This window comes from Dipodomys spectabilis, unplaced genomic scaffold, assembly GCF_019054845.1.
Source record: "Dipodomys spectabilis isolate Male_0828 unplaced genomic scaffold, ASM1905484v1 ptg000157l, whole genome shotgun sequence".
Lineage (NCBI taxonomy): Eukaryota > Metazoa > Chordata > Mammalia > Rodentia > Heteromyidae > Dipodomys > Dipodomys spectabilis.
This window is the reverse complement of record NW_024870834.1, coordinates 1,187,875-1,211,506: the sequence shown is the minus strand read 5'-3', so window position 1 is coordinate 1,211,506 and position 23,632 is coordinate 1,187,875. Positions and strand designations below refer to the sequence as shown.

The following is a 23,632-nucleotide window of genomic DNA, read 5'->3' as shown; positions in this document are numbered from 1 at the left end:
GGACTCAGAGAGGTGCAGGCGGCAAAATCCAAACCCTGCTGTGGCCAGCTGGGTCCATGGGGGTGACCTGCCAACGTCCTAGGGGCCCGAAGCTCACAGGCACCACCACAACAGAAACCCAACTTCTCCTCACCAGCCAGCCCAGTGCTTTCTGCAACTGTCCTGTATGTAACTCTGTGTCTGAAGTAACAGAAAGGCTATGTCACCTGCCTCATGCCACTCAGCTAAGAGTGGCACTGGTGATCTGAGCCAGGCTGGCTCTGGAGTCCAGGTCTGGCTGTCTCCTGCCACATCTGGCCTGTAGTGGATACTGTCCAGGCCTCCAGCCCCGGGGAGGGCTCCTCATCTCCACCCACCGCCTTGCTAGACAGGCCATCTGCTTGGAGGCGGGAGGCAGGAGTTCCTGGTAGAGAAGCTATCCTGACGAATCAACTCGAAGTTTTCTGCTAGGGACGTATTTCAACTTCTCCAAAGCCACCGACTCTAAGCTGCCCTGGGCAGACTGCAAGGAGACAAGGCAGGCAACCGCAGACGCCAGAGGGACAGAACCCGGATGCTCTTAGCTGGTGCACAAAACAGTGCGCTGAACTGCCACCAGAGGAACAAGGCCAGAGCCTCTGGAGGAGCCAGGGCTCAGCCTGCAAGGGGTCAGCAAGGAGTTCGGAAGGAGGCTCCCTGTCCTCTCGCCTGCTCAAATATGAAGGTCAATGCACAGAACTTACCCAGGCACGGCCTGTGGGGAGGCCCCATCATCTGGCTCTCAGGATGAGGAAAAGGAGGCAGGTACAGCCCCCAAGAGTGCTTTGGGAGCAAAGGGCATTCCACCCTGGGCTCCATCCTCTCCGAGCTGGGAGGAGTGGGGAGCCAATGAGGACCAGGAGGCAAGACAGGCATAAGGTGAGCCCTGGGGGCAGGGATGGTTTTACTCAGGCCCTCTCCAGAGCCCAAACTCAGGCCCACACCACTGCAAAGGCGGGGCTGGGCCACACCTCACCCCCAACCCCTCAGACCTCAGAACGTCACTCTTTGAAGATGAGGACTTTTACAGAAGTCATTAGTCCAACTGAGGTCAGTAAGGTGACTCTCATCCAATATAACCAGCATCCTCAGGAAAGAGCAGTTAGGATAGAAACGCAGACGGAAGCTGGGCACTGGTGGCTCACGCCTGTAATCCTAGCTACTCAGGAGGTTAAGGCTCACAGTTTAAAGCCAGCCCAGGCAGGAAAAGCCCCTGAGACTCTTATCACCAATAAACTACCAGAAAACCCAAAGTGGCACTGTGGCTCAAGCGGTAGAGAAAGTTCAAGACCAACAAAACAAAACAAAGAAACACAGACAGACAGACAGACAGACAGACAGAAGGAAGACTGTGACGATACCATGTGCAGGCAGGACAGGGGCCTGGAAGGAGACAGCCCTGCCAATCCTTGATCTTAGACTGCCAGTCTCCAGGACTGAGGGAAGTTGTCGTTATGGCAGCCAAGCAAACTAATACAGCAGTCATGCCAGGAAGTCCTCATCCACCGGGGCCTCAATTTCCCCACTGTCACTCCTGAGCCCCTTTCGGGGGGCCCTGCGCTCCTGTAGACGGTCACGCAGGAAATGATGGACTCAAGGGGAAGGTGAGAGCCCTTCCTAGCCACCAGCCTGGACCACTACCTCCCTACCTCCCCTCGTAGCCACAGGCGGGAGCCGGGGGAGAGAACACAAGGGCTGCATGCTCTTTTGTGAAGCTGGCTTCCCAGTGCAGGCCTGGCGTTTTATAATCAGCCCAGCAGGGGACTAACCAGAGGCCCCAGCATCAATTACAGCCACCACCACACACCCCTCCGTGCGCTTGGGCTGGGCACAGAGAATCCACAGGAAAAATAATAATGTGTGAGGCATCTCAAGATGAATCATCTCAGAGGAAGCAGCTGTGTTGACGAGATTTTAAAGCCAACATGAGAAAGAAAATAGGAACTGCAATACAATAATTTAGCCTGTGAACTCTGGCACATTCTTAATTAAAGCTATTTTGGAGTTAAATAGAGGCCATGGGAGATGGGGGAGATGGGGGGAGGGCAGGAAGCTCAGAGGCTCTCTGGCTCCCCACCCAAGGCCACATCACCTTACGATGGTGCACAGTAAGATGCCTCTTTCTGCAAGATTTAAATGCCAGTATCATGAATCTCACAGGCGTCCTATCACATTGCTCAAGGTGCCCAAACGGCTGACTGGAGGCTGGCTCCTGTGGTACAGTCTTGAGCCAAAAGAGAGAGGGCACACAGGCTCTGAGTTCAAGCACCTGTACCCAAACTCATCCAGCAGAGGCATGATTCCCTGCAGTGATGGAACCCTCATAACCCTGCTTAGGCAAGGGAAGCACAGGTCTCCCCTACTGGCCTAGAAGACACAGGGAGAAGGCATTCCCCAAGGTCACTACTTACCCAGGTCAGCTTCAGCTCTGTGTGTGTGTGTGTGTGTGTGTGTGTGTGTGTGTGTGTGTGTGTGTGTGTGTGTGTGTGTGTGTGTGTGTGTGTGTGTGTGTGTGTGTCACAACATTGATTACTGAAATTCTGCAGCCTACACCTCTGGAGGGTTGAAGCCAGGATCCACTGGGAGGAACAGGACAGGACAGGACAGTCTGGACCAAGAAAGCTCAGACCACAAGCAGAGGCACTCAAGGGAGGTCCGAGGGCGTGCTAGCCGGGGTGCTAGCCAGAGGCCCACCTAGGCCAGCAGCACAGGAGGCCCAGAAGGAGGCTCAGTACCCCATCTCCAGGACCCCTTAGAGTGAGGCTTCTCACTATGGACAGGTCCCTTTTACAATGCCCCCCTCAGGCCTACTGGCCCCCAGCAGCACCTTCTGTCCACTGGCTTGGAGAAGGGTGAGACTAGACTAGACGCTTCCTGCAGGCAGGCCTTGGCCTGGGCTCCCCTGTATCCCCAAGATGAAGCACACAGCAAAGGTCAGTTACAGAAAGTGGGGAAAATAGCCATTTTTCAGAGGCGTGGGGAGAGGCCAAAGCTGGTGCCATCGGGGCCTCCCCAGGAATCTAAGGGAAACAGACATTGTCACCTGGAAGGCCTGACAGGCCAGCGGCTGCTACCCGATCTCTGCCTCTCCCTCTCTCCCTCCAGCCATATCAACAGATGGCATATCAAAGCCAGCCAGAGCTTTGCCCATGACCATGGAGCCTCATCGGGCTCTGTGATGACGCTTTGTTGACAATGACACTCAGGGCCACCCTACTACAGAGGCATGGGAACACAGGCAGGGGGACACATCATGCTGAGGGTCCAGCGCCACACCTCTTCTTAGGATGCTGAGTATGGCCCTGATATACTCCCGCTGGGACACCCTGGGGAAGAGCTTCACCAGAGCCCATGCTGAGGAGGAAACCAGGGCTAGGACACACACACACACACACACACACACACCACCACCACCACCACCACCCCCCACCCCACCCCCGCCCCCAGGGATGCCAACACACAGACAAGCTCAGCCCTCCACCAGAGCAGCTGGGAGGCCGGCTTGGATGGAGAGCAGGAGTTGTACTACACATACATCAAACACCTGAAGCACTTCCACACAGAACCATCTAAGCTCCCTGTACTTGAACCTGTACAAGCCAGGAAGAGGCAAAGTGCTATTCTGACTGCCTGTAGCCAGCAAGGCAGGGGCCAGGCAAGGGCCAGCACCAACTCTGTGTGTGTGTGTGTGTGTGTGTGTGTGTGTGTGTGTGTGTGTGTGTGTGTGTGTGTGTGTGTGTGCGCGCGTGCGCGCGCGCGCGCGCACACACACGTGGCTGTGGGCACAGGTGAGTGAGCAGTGTACCACGGATGCCTCCAGGGGGCAGCCCAGCACAAGCCTGGGAGAGAAAGGGCTGAGACAGGGTCCAACCAGAGCCACCCTGCTCAGACCTCAAAGTGCAGGCTCCAGTCACCTCTGCTTGTGTGAGGAGGTGAGACAAGTGGGCACTCCCCCTGTGAAGCCAAGGGCAGCCCAAGGACAAAAGATGGAGAAGCTGCTGCCCGTGGCTTTGGTGTACACAAGTCCACAATCAGATCCATCACTTGTGGCTCCAGATGTCAGGGACAAAGGGTCCATGGACAGCCACCGTCCTGTAGAAACAGGACCACAAGCAAGTTCCTGAATGGCCCACACACAGAGCATACTTCCCAAAGGGCAGCCTACAGTGGGAGCTTTAGTTCAACAGGAACGAAGAAGCCTGGATGGGCAGCCTCGGGCCACTAACCCAGCAAAGTAGCCCAGCCCCTGGGACCCGGCACTGTTCTCTGGAGAGAGCGGTCTCTTCCCTACGCACTGGATGGACCTTCTCCCAAGCAAAGGCTTCCCCACCATGCTGACCTGCCACCTACAGATTCCTGGTATTGTTTCTGCCTGCAGCCACTCCAGCCCTACCACCCTACCACCACCACCACCACCACCACCACCACCACCACCACCACCACCACCACCACCACCACCACCCCTTGCTCTCTCACACACACACACACACACACACACACACACACACACACACACACAATGTTGGGATCAAGGGAACCCTACTCCCACCAGTGAGACCTCCTCTTCATCTTGCCCCCCCCCCCAAGTCCTGGGGAGCCAGTACCTGCCATGGTCCAGTCCCTTCTGCCACACACTGATGCAAAATCAGTGTTGCACGTGTGCACCTGCTGGGCACTAACTAGCACTCGTGTGTGTGTGGAGGTCATGGGGAGTGAGGGCAAGGGAAAGGCCCTAGCAGGAGACAGGGATGGCACCGTTCTCAGAACCTGCTCAGGGCCCTGAGCCTCCTAGCAGCTACCGGGAATGGGCAAAGGGGTCCACAGGCCTCCTGAGCTGGATAGTGGGCACCAAGCCCAGTGGGTCGCCTGGCAACAGAGCCAGGCATCCAAGCTATCCCTGGGGTTGGTTCCCAGAGAAACGCTTTCGGCATCCAGGGCACCACTTACAGACCAGAGGGTAGAGCAGAGGAGGGGGAAGCTGAGAAGAAGCCAGGAATGGAGGCTCGAGGGATTGGCCGAGCCATCTGGGCCCCAGGCACAGCAACCAGGGCTGATTACAGCCTCCCTTTACCAGCTCCATCCATGGTAGGGAAGGGACTTAGTACCCCACCCCACCAAGTTCCAGCCATGGTCCACAAAGGGCACTACCCCTTTTCACACTACCCTAACCACCACGTCCCTCACCACCAGCCTGTGCCTCCAGTTCTGCACAGGCTCAGAGCCTCCGCTGTTGGCAGGGGCAGAGCCAGACCCAGGAGGCAGAAGGGCGAACCCCAACCCAGAGAGGAACTTGGTGCAAGTCCCGTGTGTCAAGGAGGTAAGAAAAGGGGGTTCTGGGGGGTCTGCCAGCCCATGTGATCCATTTCTTTACCCATTATGTGACACCCCCTCTGTCTGGGGCCCAGTGCCAGACCCCCAGAGCTCCCAGACCACTGGGGGACGGGCCATGGTGTGGTCTGAAAGCCTCAGCAGCCCTGGAACTGGGATTACAGTGAGAGGCCCTGGACTGAGGCCTTTCAGGAGGCAGCTCAGGAGGCAGTGGGGGTGGGCAGCAGCCATGGGTAGCCAGAGGGAAGGGAGCCCTAGGCGGGCTGGGCTGGGGTGGGCTATAGGGTGGTAGGATAGAGTAGCCAGCACCCCTGCTGTCAGCCTACCTGCGGAAGGACCTTGTCACCCTCCAGCAGTTTCACCTTGGTCTCCAGCTGCCTGATGTAGGTCGACGAGGGATCTGGAGGACAGAGAACAGAGGCAGTGGAAGACACGTTAATCACAGCAGGCTTCTTCTCCCCAGCGCAGAACCAGCCCCATCCTGACTGCCTCTGAGCCTGACTTCTGGGGTCTGTAGAAAACTGATGGATTCCTTCTGCTTCTACATTTCAGGCCCAAAACATGTTCTCATACACTCCCGGAACCAAGGGACCACCACCCCAGGAAGCCCTTCTCTACCATGTAGCGGGGAAACCAAGGCTGCTGAGCAGGCCAAGTGTAATTGTTAATCTAGACTGAACTTGATTAGATTGAGATACATTTAGGAGATTAATAAAGCACACTTCTGAGTGTGTCCATGAGAGAGTTTCCAGAATTGATTGACTAGCCCTGAATATGGGCTGCACCATCAAATCAGCTGGGGGCCTGGATAGAGTAAAAGTAGAAAAGGGGGCCTGGGAATGTGGCTCAGTGGTAGAACACTTGCCTAGCATGCATGAAGCCCTGGGTTCAATTCCTCAGTACCACATACACAGAAAAGGCTGGAAGTAGTTCTGTAGTTCAAGTGGTAGAGCACTAGCCTTGAGCAAAAGCTCAGGGACAGTGCCCAGGCCCTGAGTTCAAGCCCCAGGACCAGCAGAAAGGACGGAAGGAAGGACGGACGGAAGGAAGGGAGGGAGGGAGGGAGGGAGGGAGGGAGAGAAAATTGAAGCCCACTAACTTAGCTCCCCTCTTTTCCCTCCCCCTCTCCCAGCTTCCTGGCTTCAGCCATGTGAGCAGCCTGCTCCACCACACACTCCCAAAGCCATGCTATTCTGCCTCACCTCATGCCTAAGGCAATCAACCCAGCTGACCTGAGAACTGACACCTCCAAACCACAAGCCAAAATTAACCTTTGTTCCTTGATGTTGGTTTAGTCAGGTACTTTGTTACAGAAACCAAAGTCAGACTCACACACCAAGTCAGCACCTGGGATCGCTACTCCACCAGGCAAGCTTCTCACACAGGAACTTCTTACACAACCCACACCAGGCAGGCGGGAAGGACTCCCAGTGATGGCTGCCTGTCCTATGCCACTCTTACTGCTTAGAGAAAGCAGGAGCCCAGAGCTGGGCCACGTGCCCCAGCGAGATTCTCGAGGGGCACTCCCCAGTCACAGGGCCCAGGTTCTGAATGAGGATAGGGAAGGCCAAAAGCCTTACCCATCCACTTCCAAGGAGGGGAAACCTACCCATCCAAACCACTTTGACCTCACTTTTTTTAAAAATCACAACAGAAAAGCAAGCAAAATGTCACTCTACCACCACCACCACCCTTGCCACTCCTAAGGCAGCAGAGAAGCAGAGCCACCGGAGAGGATGGAACCTGCCTCCATGCAGAGCAGGGGGCAGGACTCAGGCAGGGGAACCGCAGGATCTCTGTCCCGAGCACCTCTTAGTGCGGATGACATGGGACACCTCCCTGGGTGGCACACAGCCACAGGCTTAGGCCAGATCATGGCTTTGCTTTCCAGAGGCGTAGAGGGGCCAGGCGCTGGCCAGGACTGTCCACCTCATGGCTGGTTACCTCCTGATGTTATATCCAACCCACCAGAGGAGGGCTCTACTTTTTTTTTGGCCAGTCCTGGGACTTGAACTCAGGGCCTGGGCACTGCCCCTGAGCTTCTTTTGCTCAAGGCTAGCACTCTACCACTTTAGCCACAGCACCACTTCCGGCTCTGTGTATCTGGGTATGGAGGAATCGAACCCAGGGCTTCAGATATGCTAGGCAAGCACTCTACCACTAAGCCACATTCCCAGCCCATTTTGCCTGTTTTTCTGATGTGAAGCAAGATCTTCTTGGGTTCACGGCCCAGCCCTTGACCTCAGAAGGACTGGGCATCAGATCCCTTGGCCAAAGCCTCAGAAGACTTACGGATGAGGGACAGATTCTAAGAGCTTCTACAAGCCCTGCGTGGGCAGAGTGGGCTTGGGTGCTGCTGCAGACATGCCAAGGATGCCCTATTACCCATGAGAACAGAGAAGCACCTGTCTACCATGAGGCCAACGCAAGGCGAGGAGCCCAGCCCCAGGCATCCTTGTGCACAGCAGGGACTCTGCAGGCTAAAGGAGAGGCAGGCGGGGACCCCACAGTACCCACAAATACTCACCCAGGAATGCCCAGGCGCACACAGGTGCCTCAGCCTGCCTGCTTGGGAGTACTCTGTTCCTAGAGCTCACCTGCAAGACCCTCAGGAGCCCCTGCCCACTCGGCCCAGCCCCACAGATGCACAGAGCCCGGCCCACTTGAAGAGCCCTCCTCCTCGCTCCATTCCCTACAGTCACTGCTCGGGAATGTGGAGGTTCTACAGAGGAGAAGAGGGGAGGGCGGCTCCCTGGCAAGGCCTGGCCTGCCACACCCTCTGCAATGAGAGTACCCAGCCCAGGACAGCTCAAGTGGGGGAGCTCTGCCATGGGCCCCAGCCTCACCACGCAGGCACACACAGCTCCAGTGGATGAGAGCTAACAAGGCAAGGTTCCCAGACACAGAGGGACGGACGCGGCACACTTCACAGAAGTGACAGAACGTTCCGGAGCTGACCAGAGGAGGGGGGAGCTGCACTGGCCTCGTCGCTCAGGCCCTGCCCTGAGAAGGGGGTGGGGGCCGGGCAGGGGCGGGACAGCCCTGGAGTGGCCTCAGTTTCCTGACTGGCCAGTCAATGCCAATGAGTTCCCACACTTATTGCACACACAGGCGTGATGGAAAGGCCTGGCACTGGGGTGCACTGGGCATCTCTGTGACAGAGGGAAGCAAGACGACAATCTTCCTACCCTGTGGGTGGACTGGAGGAAAGAGGCGGGGCACTGGGGATGAGTGGCGCCTCACTGAAGCCTGGGAAGGCCAGGCAGCCACGGTCCACCTTCTCCAGGTAAGGCCACAAGGCACGAAGCACCCCCACTCAGGGGCTGAGCCAGGCAGAGAGGAGCTGGCAGGTCTCGGAGGGGAAGCGCAGCCCCCGTGCCAGCTCTCCTGGACCCTCAGCTGCGGCAAAGTCTCCAGGCGCAGCCGCGTAGCCCCTCCCTGCTGCCACAGCACCGCACTGCGGGACCATGCTTTCTGGGCAGAGCACCAACCAGAAGGAAGATCTAGCCACTTGCTGTGACCAAGGGCTCAAGACACGGTATTAAGCTGAGGTGCCACAGAACCACCCAGAAGACACGGAGTCTGGGGAGTCACAGGCAAGACCCGGCAGGCCACACGTGAACACCAATCAGGCCACCTCTAGGGATCCAGATGGAGGCCCAGCCCAGCCTCTGTCCCTGTAGCTGCTCAAAGCAACTGCACAGCAGACCACCAGCGTTTGCTGGGCTCCGCCTTTGTGGTTTCAAAAGAACAATGTAGCAGTCTAAAAAACACAGCAGACCGTCCAGTAGTTCCGATGTAATCTATCCTAAAGAATTAATTCTAATTGTGAAGACAGTCGAAACGGCCAAAACTGGAAATAACTGTTTGTCCCACAATAGCTCCAAGTTCCACCCTGTCATCATTCAAATGATGTTTAGAAAGTTTCCCTTCCAAACAATATGGAAAGACACTTAAAATGCCAGTGGGAAGAACTGGACACAAAATTATATGGATGATGGCTGCAACATTTTAAAAATATCTATGCACTGAAATAAATTTAGGAAGGAAGTACATAGAAATATTGACAATGGGGTTGGGGGCGTGGCTCAAATGGTAAAGCACTTAGCCAGCCTGTCAAGAGACATGAGTTCAACCCTCAGTATCATCACAAGAAAGAAAAGGAAGGAATACTGACAATAGATGAGAGAATGCACGGTCTGTGTCATTTATTAACACCTTTTCTTGTCAGTTTTCAAACACTCTACTTCTAGGGTTGGGAACACCTCTTTTTTAATAAACTAGAAGAATGGGTTAATTATTCCACCTTCCCATCTCCTAGCCCATCCCACCCCCACTGAAGCCACTGAGGTTTTAGGTCCCCCAGCTCCCCAACCCAGCCTCTCCACACTGTGAGGAACCAGGTCTTCTGGCCCACCTTGGGTCAGGAGCGGAAGTAATAAAAGCTAGAGGATCCTCCTGGGTAGGGACCAAGGAGCAGAAGATCCCAGGAGAGCCGGCTTCCTGGGAGGCCACCCACCCCAGCAGGCTCAAAGCCATGATCTCATTGGGTGCTCCCAGCCTCTCTTAGATCAGCGTGTAATTAAATTAATCCCTAGGATTTTGGTAATGAGGCCTGAAACCACGGAAAAGGGGCACGTCATTTCCCGGTGTACCTGTCTGTCGGCAAAATGAGGGTGGTGTACCAAGAGCACGTCTGGGGCTGAGCTGGCCCAGGTGGCCCCCATCGCCCTATATACAACATGACCCCTGCCAGGCCACACCAGGCCAGTCCTAGAGGTTCACGACCCAGCAGCTTCCCTGTCTCACTTCCAGAAGCCAGATGTCAGACTGTTTCTCCTTTGCATCCCCCAGGGATTGCATGCCCCGGGGCGTCCATGGCCGCTGGTCCAGGGCAGGTAGAGTCAAGCTCCTCCCAAAGGCCCTGCTCAGTGCCTCCCTCTAGGAAGCCCTGTGCTGAGTCCTGTCTCTGACCACCACTTCCCTGCCTTCTCAGAAGCTATGGCTGGGTTCCATCGTCCCCTGGCCTGGGTCCCTCCCTGGAGAGCAGATCCTACCCCAGCCTCCACCCCAGCAGTTGCTACGCCCTGAACAACCAAGGAAGGAGGGGCTAGAGCTAGGTCAGTCCCTCTGACCCATGCTTCCTGGCCTCACTCAGGTCTGCAGAGTAGGCTCACAGGAAAAGCCCGCATCCCCCCCTGAAGGGGCCTGGCCCCTGGAGGCCAGGTGCTCCCACAGCCAGCAGCAGCTCCACTGAGCTGGTCTATGCCGGACATGGCTGCCCCCACCCGAGACCAGACCCAGAGCAACCACGGGGTGCCTCCAAAGCAGATGCGGAGACAAGGAGCCGTGTCTCCAGGGTTATCTGGAAGATGACCTCAGGAAGGCCAGGCAGGGGAGTGGAGAAGGGAAGGAGTCAATGGAAGGGGCAGTGGTGTCAGCCTGCCTGCCCACCCGTGGGCCCCCCGGTGGCACTGACACCACAGCACTGCCCGCCTGCGGGGCAGCCTTCAGGTGGGACAGAAGCAGAGTGCCCGGGAAGCTGGTGGCTTGACACTGTGGGCTTCAGTGAGGAGGCAGTGGAGGCCACTGAGGCTAAGAGACTCTGTCCAGCTCCTGCCCCTCCCCTTCCCTGCCAGCCCCTCCTACTGAACAAGACCCTGGTCAAAGCTCCTCTGCCCTGGTCACATGCTGCAAGGTCTGAGGACAGCTGGGCTTTGTGACACATCATTAGCGGGAGATGCAGCCACACACACCAAGCCTCTAGCCTCTGCCACGGGGAATGAGGCCCAGTGGCTCCGGGGGCTCGGCCCGAGATGGCTGACATTTATTTCCAGTAAGCTTTTAGGTTGATTAAATTCCCTTTTCCTTCCACTTCATTAAGAGAGGGTGATGTTGGCCTTGGGCTGGTGGCTCTGAGAGGCTGAAGGGCCTAATTAAAGGAAGCATGCTTGTGCCTCCTAGGTCCCTTCCCTCACTCCTGCCCACCAGGTGAGCTCTCTCACCCTTTCCCCTGCCCCCCAAGACTTCCCTGGGCAGAGGCAGGGGCAGGCAGTTCCCACACACACCTGGCATCAAATTGGCGGGCAAAGAAGAGCCTGAAGAAGGAACGCTGGGGCCTTCTTGCACAAGGACCCACCCCACCTGCAAAGCAGCCACAGAAATGGAGGACAGGCCTGGGGCCTGAAACCACCATGGAGCCGCCTCCATCTGCACCCGTGGCCCCACTCCTGCTACAGAACTCCGGTTCACCTCCTCCGAGGAGCTGTCATCCCCAGGCCGGAAGCATGGGGGGATGCACGGGGTCTCAGACAGGGCATAGCCAGAGAGAACAGACTATAAAGACTAGGGCAGAGACCCCCAGCAAGGCGCGGCCTGCCAACAGGCCCCATGCGTGACTACGTGCTTACTGAGTAGCTGTGTGCCTCGCACACTGGTCACCATTCCTCTCGGTAAGATAAGCAATCAAACCCTCCGTTTACAAATGAGGAAACTGAGACTCAGGGAGGCAAAGCAGCAGCAGCCACAGCGGCCTGGGCTCCCGGGCACAGCTGCCAGCTTCTTCCCAGGCAGCGCCCTCACCCCCAGCCCAGGCCCCCACCCTGCTCAGAAGCTGCTGGTCCTCCACTGGCACTCCAGCCCCAGAGCCCCAGGCCTGGCAGGTCCGGGCATTGCACATTCCTGGCCATACACACCCCTGACACACCTGTGAGATGGAGCCACCAGCCCTCCCCGACAGGACCCAGGGTGCTAAGCAGCCTCCTGAGCTGACCTCGCAGAGCCAGGGCGGGGCTGTCCTCTGGGGGGCTGGAAGCCTGCTCCCTGGACCATGGCATTCCCAAACAACAAGTCCTTGTAAAGCAGAGTCCCCTTATCTGCGACCCAAAGGAGAGTGAGCAAATGTCACCACAGCTCAGGCCACCAGAGGGGTGGTAAGCTCTCTATCATGAGGGGAGAGCAAGCAGGTGCTGAGTGGCCTTGGCTAAGCTGAAGCCTCAGAATACTGAAGGCCCTGGGGACACAGAAAGCTGCTTCCCTGGGGCTGAGAAGGTGGCTCAGTGGTAGAGCGCTTGCCTTGCATGCTCAAGGCCCTGGGTTCGATTCCTCAGCACCACATAAGCAAAAAGAAAAAAGCCAGAAGTGGCGCTGTGGCTCAAGTGGTAGAGCACTAGCCTTGAGCTGAAGAGCTGAGGGACAGCGCCCAGGCCCAGAGTTCAGGCCCCATGACCGGACCCAAAAAAAAAAAAAAAGAAAGCTGCTTCCCCACCTTGGTGCCCCTTGGGGCCCCCTGCTCCCTCTGACCGTCCTGGGATCTGCCAGGCTGAGGGCAGATCTCCCTTGCAGAGGAGAGGAGGGATGCTTAGAGTCCGAGTCCTACTGTGAGGCCCAGCCACAGGGAGGAACTGTGCGGCCACCCACATCTTCTGAGGGGCAAAGATGGAAATGTGCGGTCCAGGCAGACCGCAGCAGAACAATTTGTGCTGACTAGGGAAACCGTGGGTCCTGCCTGGAGGAGGCAGGCCCAGAGCTGAGCACTCAAGAGCAAGCAGGACCACGACAGGCAGTCGAGGCACGGCGGTGGCAGGGGGAGAGGGGAGCGAGGGGTGCACCGAGGACATGGCCAGAGTGGAGGTACAGGTGCACCTTGGCACCCCTGTGAGAATCAGGACCACTGCCTCCTGGCCCTTGTGGGAGGGCCTGGCAGGCCCTGCATTATTTATGGGTGAGGCCAAGTAACTGAGGAGTGCATTAGGGGAGCACTGGCTTCTACCTCAGGTGGGCACACAGGGTGTGGCATAGGCCACGGCATCCCCTGCAGGCAGGGTGCTGAGTGAGGGGCACCTGCTCCACACACTGACCCTAGCTCTCTGCCATCCATCTCTGAGCCAGGACATGCAGAATGGTGAAAAACCCAAGAAACTGGAAACAGAACTCACCAGGGACGCCTATTCTATTTCCTGTGGAGCAAAGAAAAGGAACTGGAGTCTGCCCCAGCCTTCCCTGTTGGGCCATGCCTGTCCCGCTAGAGCCACCTGCTCCTGATAGTCGCGTTGCACATCAGCCTGCCTTGAGGACCACCAGGGCCCCCAGCATTGCATTCTAAGAAAAAAAGCCACCACTTCTCAGCTGGCACTGAAATCTGCAGCAGGCAGCTGGACAAGAGGCCCTGCGGCTTCGTGGTGCTCCAGCCACTCCAGCCATGCATGCCCCAGGATCTCCAAACTGAGACGGAAACTCATTCCTGCACTGAGCACCTGGGAGGCACCATGAACAAATGTACGCTGTATAATTGCCTTAAGTGGAGGAGAGAGGCAGGGATTCCTTCCCTGCGCCTGTCTGGGTCTGCAAATGCACCTGTGTGTGCAGGTGACATTGCTGTCAACAGCCAGCACCTCCACCGCCACCCGCCAGCCCCAATTCCACTCTGAATGGTGGGGGATTGCTGAGACGCCAGCAGCCCTGCCCGTGGGGACCCCTCGGCCACAGGTCATGCCACAGTCAGCACCTAGCTGCACTCTACTCCCTGGCTCCCCAGAGGGCTTTTAAAATCTGATCTTTTCCCCAGACCACGGTTGGGATAGGAGAGGTGCGCTGGGAATGGGAATCCCTCGGGATGATTCTAATATGCCCCCAGGACTGGGAATCCATTGCTGCACCAGCCCTGTGGAGTCTCCCACTGCTCAGCCTCCTTCCCCAGGCCGACCAGGTGGTGGCTGAGGCATGCAAGGCACTGAGCCCAGCCTTCAGCTCAGCAACTTAAAGGGAGACCGCAGAACGATCAGGGAGTGCCATCATTGCTAGGTGACAACCAAGTCCTACCAAGTGCCACATACTGTGTGAGGCGCACCTGTCCCCCAGCCCACTGCCAGGAGAGAAGACAGGGGAGAGGCTCGGGAGCGACGGAGAGAGGGATGAGGCAGGGCAGCACCACCTGGGACATTCCAGTCCCAGGGAGTTGGGAGGTGTGTCAGGAAAATTGAGGTGTGGCTGATCATTAGATGAGCACATGGGAGATGAGGGGCAGCTGCAGGAGAGGCCCCCAGGGGAGGCCCCCAGATAAGAACCCCAGGGGTACCTCCTCAGTAGGAGGAGAAGCCTTGCCAGGTAGATGATCCAGAGAAAGAGGGGAGCTGCCCCCAGATGCTTCTGGCAGTAGCAAAACACCTGCACTATGCTTCCTTGAGGTAGAAAAAAACAAGAATAAATGCTGGAGCCAGGTAACGAACGAGCTCCCTGGGTGGCAGGAATTCAAATCAGCAGGTCTTGCCTGCACTGCAGAATACGGATAGCAGGGCAAGGCCACAACCAATGGGGACCAGAAGGGAGCCTGAAGGCCCACACCCCTGGGGGTAGCCACGGAGCTCACTGAGCAGCAGGGAAAGGACACGGTGTTTCATGACTGCAGCCCAACGCGCTGTCCATTTAGAACAGAAGCCGCACCCAGCCTCACATCACACACAGAAAGCACTTGCGGGAAGGTCAGAGTTCCATGTGAAAAAATAAATGTGGAACATGGGCTTAGTTTCTAAAACGTGCCTGACAGCCCGAGGCCACTGGGAGAAGGAAGCCAGACAACCCCAAACCATATACCGAGTGGCTCCGTGTATATGAGCTGTCCAGAAGAGGCCAATCAGAGATGAGTGGTGTCCTGGGGGAGGGAGAATGGAGGTGCAGCTCTGGGACAGGGTTAAAACCTATTGAATTACACACTTTCCAACACACACATGCACACACATACGTGAGTGTATTTACAGAATATGGATTCTATCTCAATAAGGACTTCTTTAAAGGCTTTCATTCTTTAAACTTGAATTTCCAGTGGACAACGATGGCTCATGACTGTAATCCAGCTACTCAGGAGCCATAAATAGAAGGATCATGGTCTAGGCCACCTGGGGCAAAAATTCAAGAGCCTAACAGAAAAAGTAACTAAAACAAAAGGTGCTGGGGGACATGCACCAAATGGACTATCTGCCTAGCAAGCACGAAGCCCTGAATTCAAACCCCAATAATGCTCACCCAAAAAAAAAAAAAAAAGGTTGAACTCAAAAGTTTACAGGTAGGAAAAAATTTTGTTAATCAAGAAACAACAGTAACAACAACAAAATTTAAAACCATGAAGGAACTGCCCAACCCAACCCAACTGAATATGAAATTTAATGATTTAAGTTAATTAAACTTAGTAATTTAATATTAAATATTTTTAAAATGGCTAAAAACATGGCTTTAAAATAACAAAAAACGAAGAAGGACAAAAAGGGTACTGGTGGATTGCACTTGTAATCCTAGGCACTTGAGAGGTAGAGGTTGAGAAGGTCAAAGTTCAAGGCCAGCAGAAAAGTTTGAGACCTCTTTACAGCCAATCGCTGGGCACCGTGTGGCATGTTCCTGTAATTCTGGCTACATGGGAGCTAAGATTGGTAGGATCCAAATTCTGGGGAGGAAAAAAAAAGTCCTTGAGGAAACTGAGTGTAGTGGTGTATGCTATCATTCCAGCTACGGTAGGAAGTTCACAGCACAAGTGTACAAAAACTCTATCTCAAAAATAAAAGCTGGTCAGACCAACGGTCGTTCCTGCCATGGGCGCGTGAAGGAGGCAGCAAGTTCGGTTCCAAAGAGTCTCTGAGCCACCGATTAGAAACCATGAGCAAAGCTCACCCTCCTGAGCTAAAAAAAAATTATGGACAAGAAGCTATCATTGAAATTAAATGGTGGTAGACATGTCCAAGGCATATTGTGGGGATTTGATCCATTTATGAATCTGGTGATAGATGAATGTGTGGAGATGGCTACTAGTGGGCAACAGAACAATATTGGAATGGTGGTTATACGAGGAAATAGTATCATCATGTTAGAAGCCTTGAAACGAGTTTAATAATGACGGCTCATCAGAGAAATCTGCATCTTCTCTCCAAAGGGACTTCTTTATTTTATAAAATTTGGTCATATACATTTTTATAGTTAACTTTTTTCAACAAACTTTTACAATAATCAAAAATAAATAAATAAAATAAAAGCTGGAGGTGTGGCTTAATGGTAGAGTGTGGCCCCAAGTTCAAACTCCAATAACAAAAAGGAAAACAAAATCCTGCCTGACAGCAGATACATCAGCAAAGTAAAGGCAGACAGCTTCCAGGGAGGAATTACGTGTAATCCCATTCCAGAATGGACCATGGAGCACGTGGAATGTGCAGGGAACCCTGGAGGTCCATAGAGAACCCCACAATCCACAGGGGGTCCACAGGGAACCCTGTGGACAGACATAGGGAGCCCCGCAAGTCCCCAGGGAAACACGCCCACTGGCAGAGCTACACCAACAGAGGAATCAGCAGAAGGAAACATGAGTGACTGAGAACAGTGGGAAGGAACATGGAGGCAGAGCATGGAGGAAACATCGGTGACAGGTTGCATGCCCATGCTTGGCATGGGAGCAACACGGGAACACGGAGGAGGGCAGGCCCCTACGAGGGATTCTGCCTTCCCTGGCAGTGTACCCCCTGCAGCGAAACTGCACTCAGCTGTTGAAGGAGACAGATATATGGATGGACAGATGGACGCATGTACCCGGCAGCAGCACTGGGAGAGACTGAAGATGCCCGCATGACCTCCCCAGGAGGCCAAATTGTGGTTAACCAAAAAGCGAAATACTATGCTGAGATTTAAAAAACAAAAAGAACATACTGGAGCCACAGGTAGAGCAAGAGAATATCTCTGAAGCATAATGGGGGTGGAGAACAGGTCCCAAAGGACACTGATGACACCATTCACTCAAAGCTTGGGAGCATCCACATTGTTACATGTATAGACAGACCCTTGCAAGGCAGGAGAAATGGAGGGCTGGGCTCTCTGGGAGGGACATGACACACAGCGTTCCCTAGCTGTACCCAGCAAGCCCGATTGCTTAGAAGGAAAAGATCAGAGGCTGACAGGCTCGCTTGCTGGCAATGTGATAAAGAGAACTACAAAGTAAATCACTGTCTCATTACTCTCCAAGTTCGCGGCTTTTTACTTTAGCTTAATAAAAAATTAAAGGAAGTAAGCTGGGTGCCAGTGCGTCACGCCTGTAATCCTAGCTACTCAGGAGGCTGAGATCTGAGGATCTCGGTTCAAAGCCAGCCAGGGCAGGAAAGTCCCTGACACTCTTTTTTATTTTAATTTTTTTTATTGTGAAAATACTGTACAGAGGGGTTACAATTACATGAGCAAGATAATGAGTACATTCCTTATCAAGCATTGTAGCCTCCTCCTTTGTTTCCCCTTCCCATCCCTTCCCATCCTCCCCCAGCCCCGCTCCCTGACACTCTTATCTCCAAAGAACTACCAGAAAACTGCAAGTGGTGCTGTGGCTCAAGTGGTAGAGCTTTGAGCTGAAGAGCTGAGGGACAGTGCCCAGGCCCAGAGTTCAAGCCTCATGAGTGACAAACAATAAAAATATAAAATATATTTTAAAATTCAAAGGAAGTAAATGTGGTCAGCCCAACCCGTAAAGACACCAGTCCCGGATAGCCGAGCACCCTTTCCCCAGACCTGGCTCCCAGGCAGCCCACGGACAAACTCAAGCCAGTCTCTTCCACCAGTGCCACCCAGCCCCAAGAGCTACCATCAGCAGCAGGTGGAGACTCCAGGAGGGAGGGGGGGGTCCACAGGAAACGGGGGACTGTGGGAAAAGGGGATCGGTAGGAAAAGGGGGCCAACAAGGATCAGCTTTTGAGGGTGGGAAGTCAGCCTGGAGGAGGAAGCCACCCCCAGCAGTCAGGGACCAGAGTGGGTCCCCTGTCTGACCAAACCTGTCCCATCACCTTACTGAGCCCCTTCCTACTCCCAAATGCAGAAGAAACTAGAGCAGGAGGCCCAGACAGCCTTAGAGCATGACAGGGACGCGACTCAGTGTCCTCGAGATAGCGTCCCTGCAATTAGGCAGGGCAGCAAGAACCTGCCCGAGGAGACAGACGCCACAAAGGGGCAGTAAATTGGTATTCCTGTCCATGTAAAACCAAAGGCTGGATGGATGACTGTGACCAAAACCATGGCTGATGAGCCCAGCCAGCCACAGGAAGCCCAGGGCTCACTGCCCTGGCTTCCAGGATGGCAGAAGAACCACAGCAAGGAACGAGGGCAACCTCTAGAAACTGAGAATGGCAGGGAAAGGACTCTCTCCTCGATGCCACTGGAAAGGAACACAGCCCTGAGAACAACTCTGGAGTACTTTGGATCTCCAGAACTTGTGCTGTTTGAGCCACCGATGTTGTGATTTGCAACAGCAGCCATAGGAAACTAGGAGTTGTGGCTTGTGACTCCAAGTCATTTCACGGGCCACTGTGAGGTGGCATAGCCATCTTAGAGGCTGCAGTGAGGACTGAGGTGTAGGCACCGCATGCCCTGGAACGGTGCCCCTCAAAGCAGAGGCTCATGAACTGCCCATCCTCCTGCTGCTCCCACTCCCCACGCAGGAGCCGAGCAGGAAGAGGCACAGAGGCCTGGACCACAGGAGCCCGGAGCAGGCATTCCGAGGGCAGCTGACAGCACCCTTGGCAGGAATGTCACCACCCGAGCACAGTGGGGACAGCTACACAACCTTCTGGGGGGAGGGAGGGATCGTGGTGAGCCGCCAGCCCAGCTCCTGCCCACCCTGTCCCTGTCCCGCTGTCCCCTAGATAGTGAGCTACAGTTACTGTCCTTTGGACCCCAAGTTCTCCATAGCATAAGGGAGGGGTAACACAAACTTCCAGGATCAAAGGTCAGCTGCTGGCCTTGGGTGGAGTCTACTTCCTATGTGGCTCCTGGCCTTTTGCCATCAATGAGTGACCCAGGACAGGGCTGACAGTCAGGAGCCCACTGACCCTCTAGCCAGGGACTTGGTTACCATAGGTTGCTGGGGACAGACCAGGGCACTGACCTCCAACATTGAAGAACCTGGGGCTCCACCAGCAGAGCCACAGCTGATGGTCAGAGGAGGCCTGAGGTCCACAGGCCTCTCACTGTTGTAGACACACCCACTCTTCTTCTCAGCTGACTGGTGACTGGCTATCTTGAGCCCCCGAACGTCCTCACATGTATGTGGGAAGGACATGCCTCTCCCAGGATCACTGGACTCTGAACACTAAGGCAAGGCTCCATGGACCAGGACAGGGTGGAGAGGTTACAATCGTCTCCCAGATCTTTTTTTTTTTTTTTTGGTCAGTTGTGGGGCTTGAACTTTGGGCCTGGGCGCTGTCCTTCAGCTCTTCAGCTCAAAGTGAGCACTCTACCATTTTAGCCATAGCGCCACTTCCAGTTTTCTGGTGGTTCATTGGAGATCAGAGTCTCAAGGACTTTGCTACTCGGGCTGACTTTGAACTGTGATCCTCAGATCTCAGCCTCCTGAGTAGCTAGGATTACAGGCGTGAGCCACCAGCACCTAGCTCCCAGATCTTTCTGAAGTCTCTGTCAGCACAGCTCTAGGTTTTAATACCAAATAGGTCACTCATTCCCTTCCCAAAAGCTGAGTGGCCTCTGGTAGACCTGGGTACTGTCTCTGAAAGGGAGGGAGGATCCTTCTCACAGACTCCTTCAGAGCAATGGAGGACCCAAGTCGACTTCAGAAGTAGGCCCTCACATCTGCCCCAAGGCTGAGACTGTCCTGTGGGCAGGCAGGCAGGCAGGAGAAGGCCCTACTGGGTGTGGCACCTGTGGGCAGGGGCAGGGAGACACCCAGGCTGCACACACATACACACACACACACACACACACACACACACACACACACACAGCCCACTCACAGAAAGCAGTGCCCCAGGGCTGAGCTGAGCATGCCACTCCATCATGTCCCCTCCACAGAGGTGGGCCAAGACTTGAGGACACCCCAGGCTTCCTCCCTTCTTCTAGCTCTAAACAGGGGGAGAGGGCAGGTAACAGACCAAATAGGACAGGGCCTTTGCTTCAGAGCTGCAACACAAAAGCACCAGGAATACAGAGATTTGTGCCACCTCCCCAGGCCCTAGAAGTCACTCCCTTGCTTTCTCCCCACCTGAACCCTCCAGTGGCACCCACCTTACCGCCTAGCCTTGCCCCACCCATCAGCTCCAATCACAGGTGTGACTGTGGTGGTCCCAGCACACAAGCTCCTCCTAGCCTTGTGCCTCTCTGCCCAGCTGGCCACACCCTGCGCCTGAGTGTGCAGGCCTGGCCTGTGGTGGAACATTTCTGATAAGGGAGCTTGTGCACCCCTGACAAACTCCCGAGGCTGTCCCTGCACAGCTGTCTGTCTTCAGGACCAAGTCCTGGTGGCTGTGGCAGACGGGCAGAGAGCAAGAGAAAAGCTGGCAACCCTACTGCCCACACAGCGTGGTGAACTTCCTCCTGATGTCCAGTGAGGACCCAGGCGGCAGCACGCTCAGCCCCCATACTTCTTGAGGAATTGTGACTCTTTCCCAGGATCAAACACCTGTCATCAGGCTGCGAAAGTGGCTCAGTGGTAGAGCTTGCCTTGCATGCATGAGGCCCTGGGTTCAATTCCTCAGCACTACATAAGCAGGGGAAAAAAAGCCAGAAGTGGCACTGTGGCTCAAGTGGTAGAGCGCTAGCCTTGAGCTGAAGAGCTGAGGGACAGCGCCCAGGCCCAGAGTTCAGGCCCCATGACCAGACCAAAAAAAAAAAAAAAAAAAAAAAACTGCCACCTCGGCTCTCAATGAGATGAAGGGCCCAGCTAGGTCCCACTGTGAAATCTGCAACTCCAAGAGGCTGTCCAGGCACCTGCAGCCACAGGCCAGAGTCCATGTACCAGGGGGCCGGGCTCAAGTCCTGGTCCTGCCACCACCTTGCCGTGAGCCTCTGAGCCCTGGAATATCCCTCTGCCAGCAAGGGAGTGGACAGTCTCCAAGAAGGACCCTTCTTTATTCAGTGTAGGTACACACAGGTAGGCATGGTGCAGCAGGCAGCAGACCACATCTGTGCTTAAGAAAGATATGAAGCAGAAGCAGAAGGTCAGCAGAAAGCACGTGCCAGGATGAGGTCCATGTTTGGTTACTACCAAGAGCAAACAGACTGTCTTGAAGGAGGCCCTACTGGAGTAAGGCGGGAAGCAAGGTGTCGCCACGCCACAGGGGACACGAGTCCCAGCAGCAGAGACACCGCAAGGCCCAATGAGGTGAACCAGGGTCCCAGTGGTAGCAGCTGACTTCTGAGATCACAGAACAAGTGAGCAGCTCACCAGGACTAGAACAGCAACTCTGGGCCAGCAGCAGCCCCGTGAAAACGCATACTGGGCCCAAGACCTTTCTCCTCTGGACACACAGCCAGCTGTTTGTCCCAGGCCAGCCAACACTGATCATAAGAGCCAGGGATTTCAACCCTTGAGAAAATAAAATCTATTTTGTACAAGCCAGCACTACTACAAAAAGGGAAAGCATCTATCTATAGTCACAAGGGAGTGAGAGGTCAGCTCCTCGGCGCAGAAGACAGATGCACTCACAAAATCCCGCTCTCACCAACACGAGGCTGCCCACCAGTGGGCGCATGAATGTCAAACAGCGACTAAGATCATCTACACGGATCTGTAAAGGGGCTCAGTGGCTAGCACTCACCTAGCAATCATGAAGCCCCGGGTTCCATCCACTGCCCGGCTCAAAGTGCCTCCCAGGAGTTGATCCCAATTTACTAAGACCAACACATACCAGGTGCTTCTGGCAGGTCACACCAAGGACACCATATCACTCTGGCCATTCCAGCCACAAACATACAGCCTGAACCCAGTGATAAGGAAACCGAAGCCAGAGAGGAATCCATGGGCCTTCTAAGAAAACACCAGTCTATGCTCTTCAAGAATGTGTCCACAGGGCTGGGAAAGTGGCTCAGTGGTAGAGCGCTTGCCTTGCATGCCTGAGGCCCTGGGTTTAATTCTTCAGCACCACATAAGCAAAAAGAAAAAAGCCGGAAGTGGTGCTGTGGCTCAAGTGGTAGAGCGCTAGCCTTGAGCTGAAGAGCTGAGGGACAGCGCCCAGGCCCAGAGTTCAAGCCCCATGATGGACCCAAAAAAAAAAAAAAAAGAATGTGTCCACAAAAGATGGCACTCACTTCTAAATCATGAAAGGTAGGGAGAGGCTGCACTATGTGTGACTGTGTGTTAGAACAGAATCCACCCAGACTGTCACATTAGGACAGTGCCTATCAATGCCAGATTTCCTGACAGTGATCACCAGTGTCAAAACAACAATGTCTCCATCCCCATACCCAGGGTCTTAGAGGCTCTGGGTCCAGAACCTCCCTTTTGCTGCCTTATCTGATCCAATATCTCCCCTTGAGGAAGATGATTCATCTCCATTTACAAGTGTGGAAACTGAGACCCAGAGAGATGAAGAGTTTCACCTAAGATCACAAAGACACAAGTGGGTATGGATGGTCTTGAACCCAAGGCCCTCTGCCCATGCTCTTCCTGGCCAGGCTCGCCGTCTCAGGGACCAACTACCAGTCTCTCCCAGACCGCTATGGTTAGAGGAGGGAGAGGGCTGAACAACAAGGCCGTACCAGATGGCCCTTGGCCACTGCCTGGCCCCTTCTGGGAAGCTGGACAGGTAGGCTGGTCCCTCTTCCTGCCTGAGCTCAGTTTCCCCAGCTGTAACACAGTGCCCACCCAGGGTCCACTTCATACATCTGCCCTGAAGGAAGTAAAACAGAGTCCAAGAAAGAGGCTGCGTCCAACTCTACCTGTCCTTCAGCAGCACAACACAGAGGTGACACTAGGCTGAGAGCTGACGCAGACTCAGATGGGGTCTAGCGGGCACAAGGACTCTTCCTGGCCACTCCAATGGCATCCCACAGAGACGCCTGCAAGTGAAGCTTTGCCTGCTCCACTTCCCACATGACAAGGCCAAAAGCTGAGGGGAGGGGAGGGGAGAGCCGAGGCTCTGCACTGACCGGCAAAGCCGCCCACCCCGGCTCTCACCACCAATGCTGGTGAGAAGATGACCGCATTCTTCCCATACCTTCCAGATAACACAAGCTAGTCAAGACAGTGAAATGTCACAGAAGAAAATACATTTTGAGCTAAATTCAGGGTGAAGGGAATCACCTCGCATCCACATCAGCCCTCTACTTTCAGCAGGTATCAGAACAGCCAGGGCAAAGCTTCGGTTTTTTCAGGGAGGTCTGCTGTGAGTAACAATGATGGAGAACTGCTGAGCACGCAAGGCCCAGCCAGCACCCAGCCGCTGACCAAACACTTAAAGGAGCCACGTCAGCTGACTCCTCTCTGGGGAAGCAATGGCCATGTGTCCAGCATCGAGGAACTGCTAGGGAAATACTAGACAGC

At 54.9% G+C, this 23,632-nt stretch overlaps 1 protein-coding gene and 1 pseudogene across 2 annotated transcripts in view; one reads left to right on the top strand and one right to left on the bottom strand.

Moving 5' to 3' along the window:
• Ccdc85c (coiled-coil domain containing 85C) overlaps positions 1-23,632 on the bottom strand; it is a 75,035-nt gene that overhangs the window by 11,821 nt on the left and 39,582 nt on the right. For both annotated transcript variants that reach the window (XM_042692636.1, XM_042692637.1), the window contains exon 2: positions 5,673-5,746. In XM_042692636.1, the coding sequence (XP_042548570.1) occupies positions 5,673-5,746 (74 nt within the window). The remainder of the gene's footprint in view (positions 1-5,672; positions 5,747-23,632) is intronic.
• LOC122118720 lies at positions 15,909-16,342 on the top strand (annotated as a pseudogene).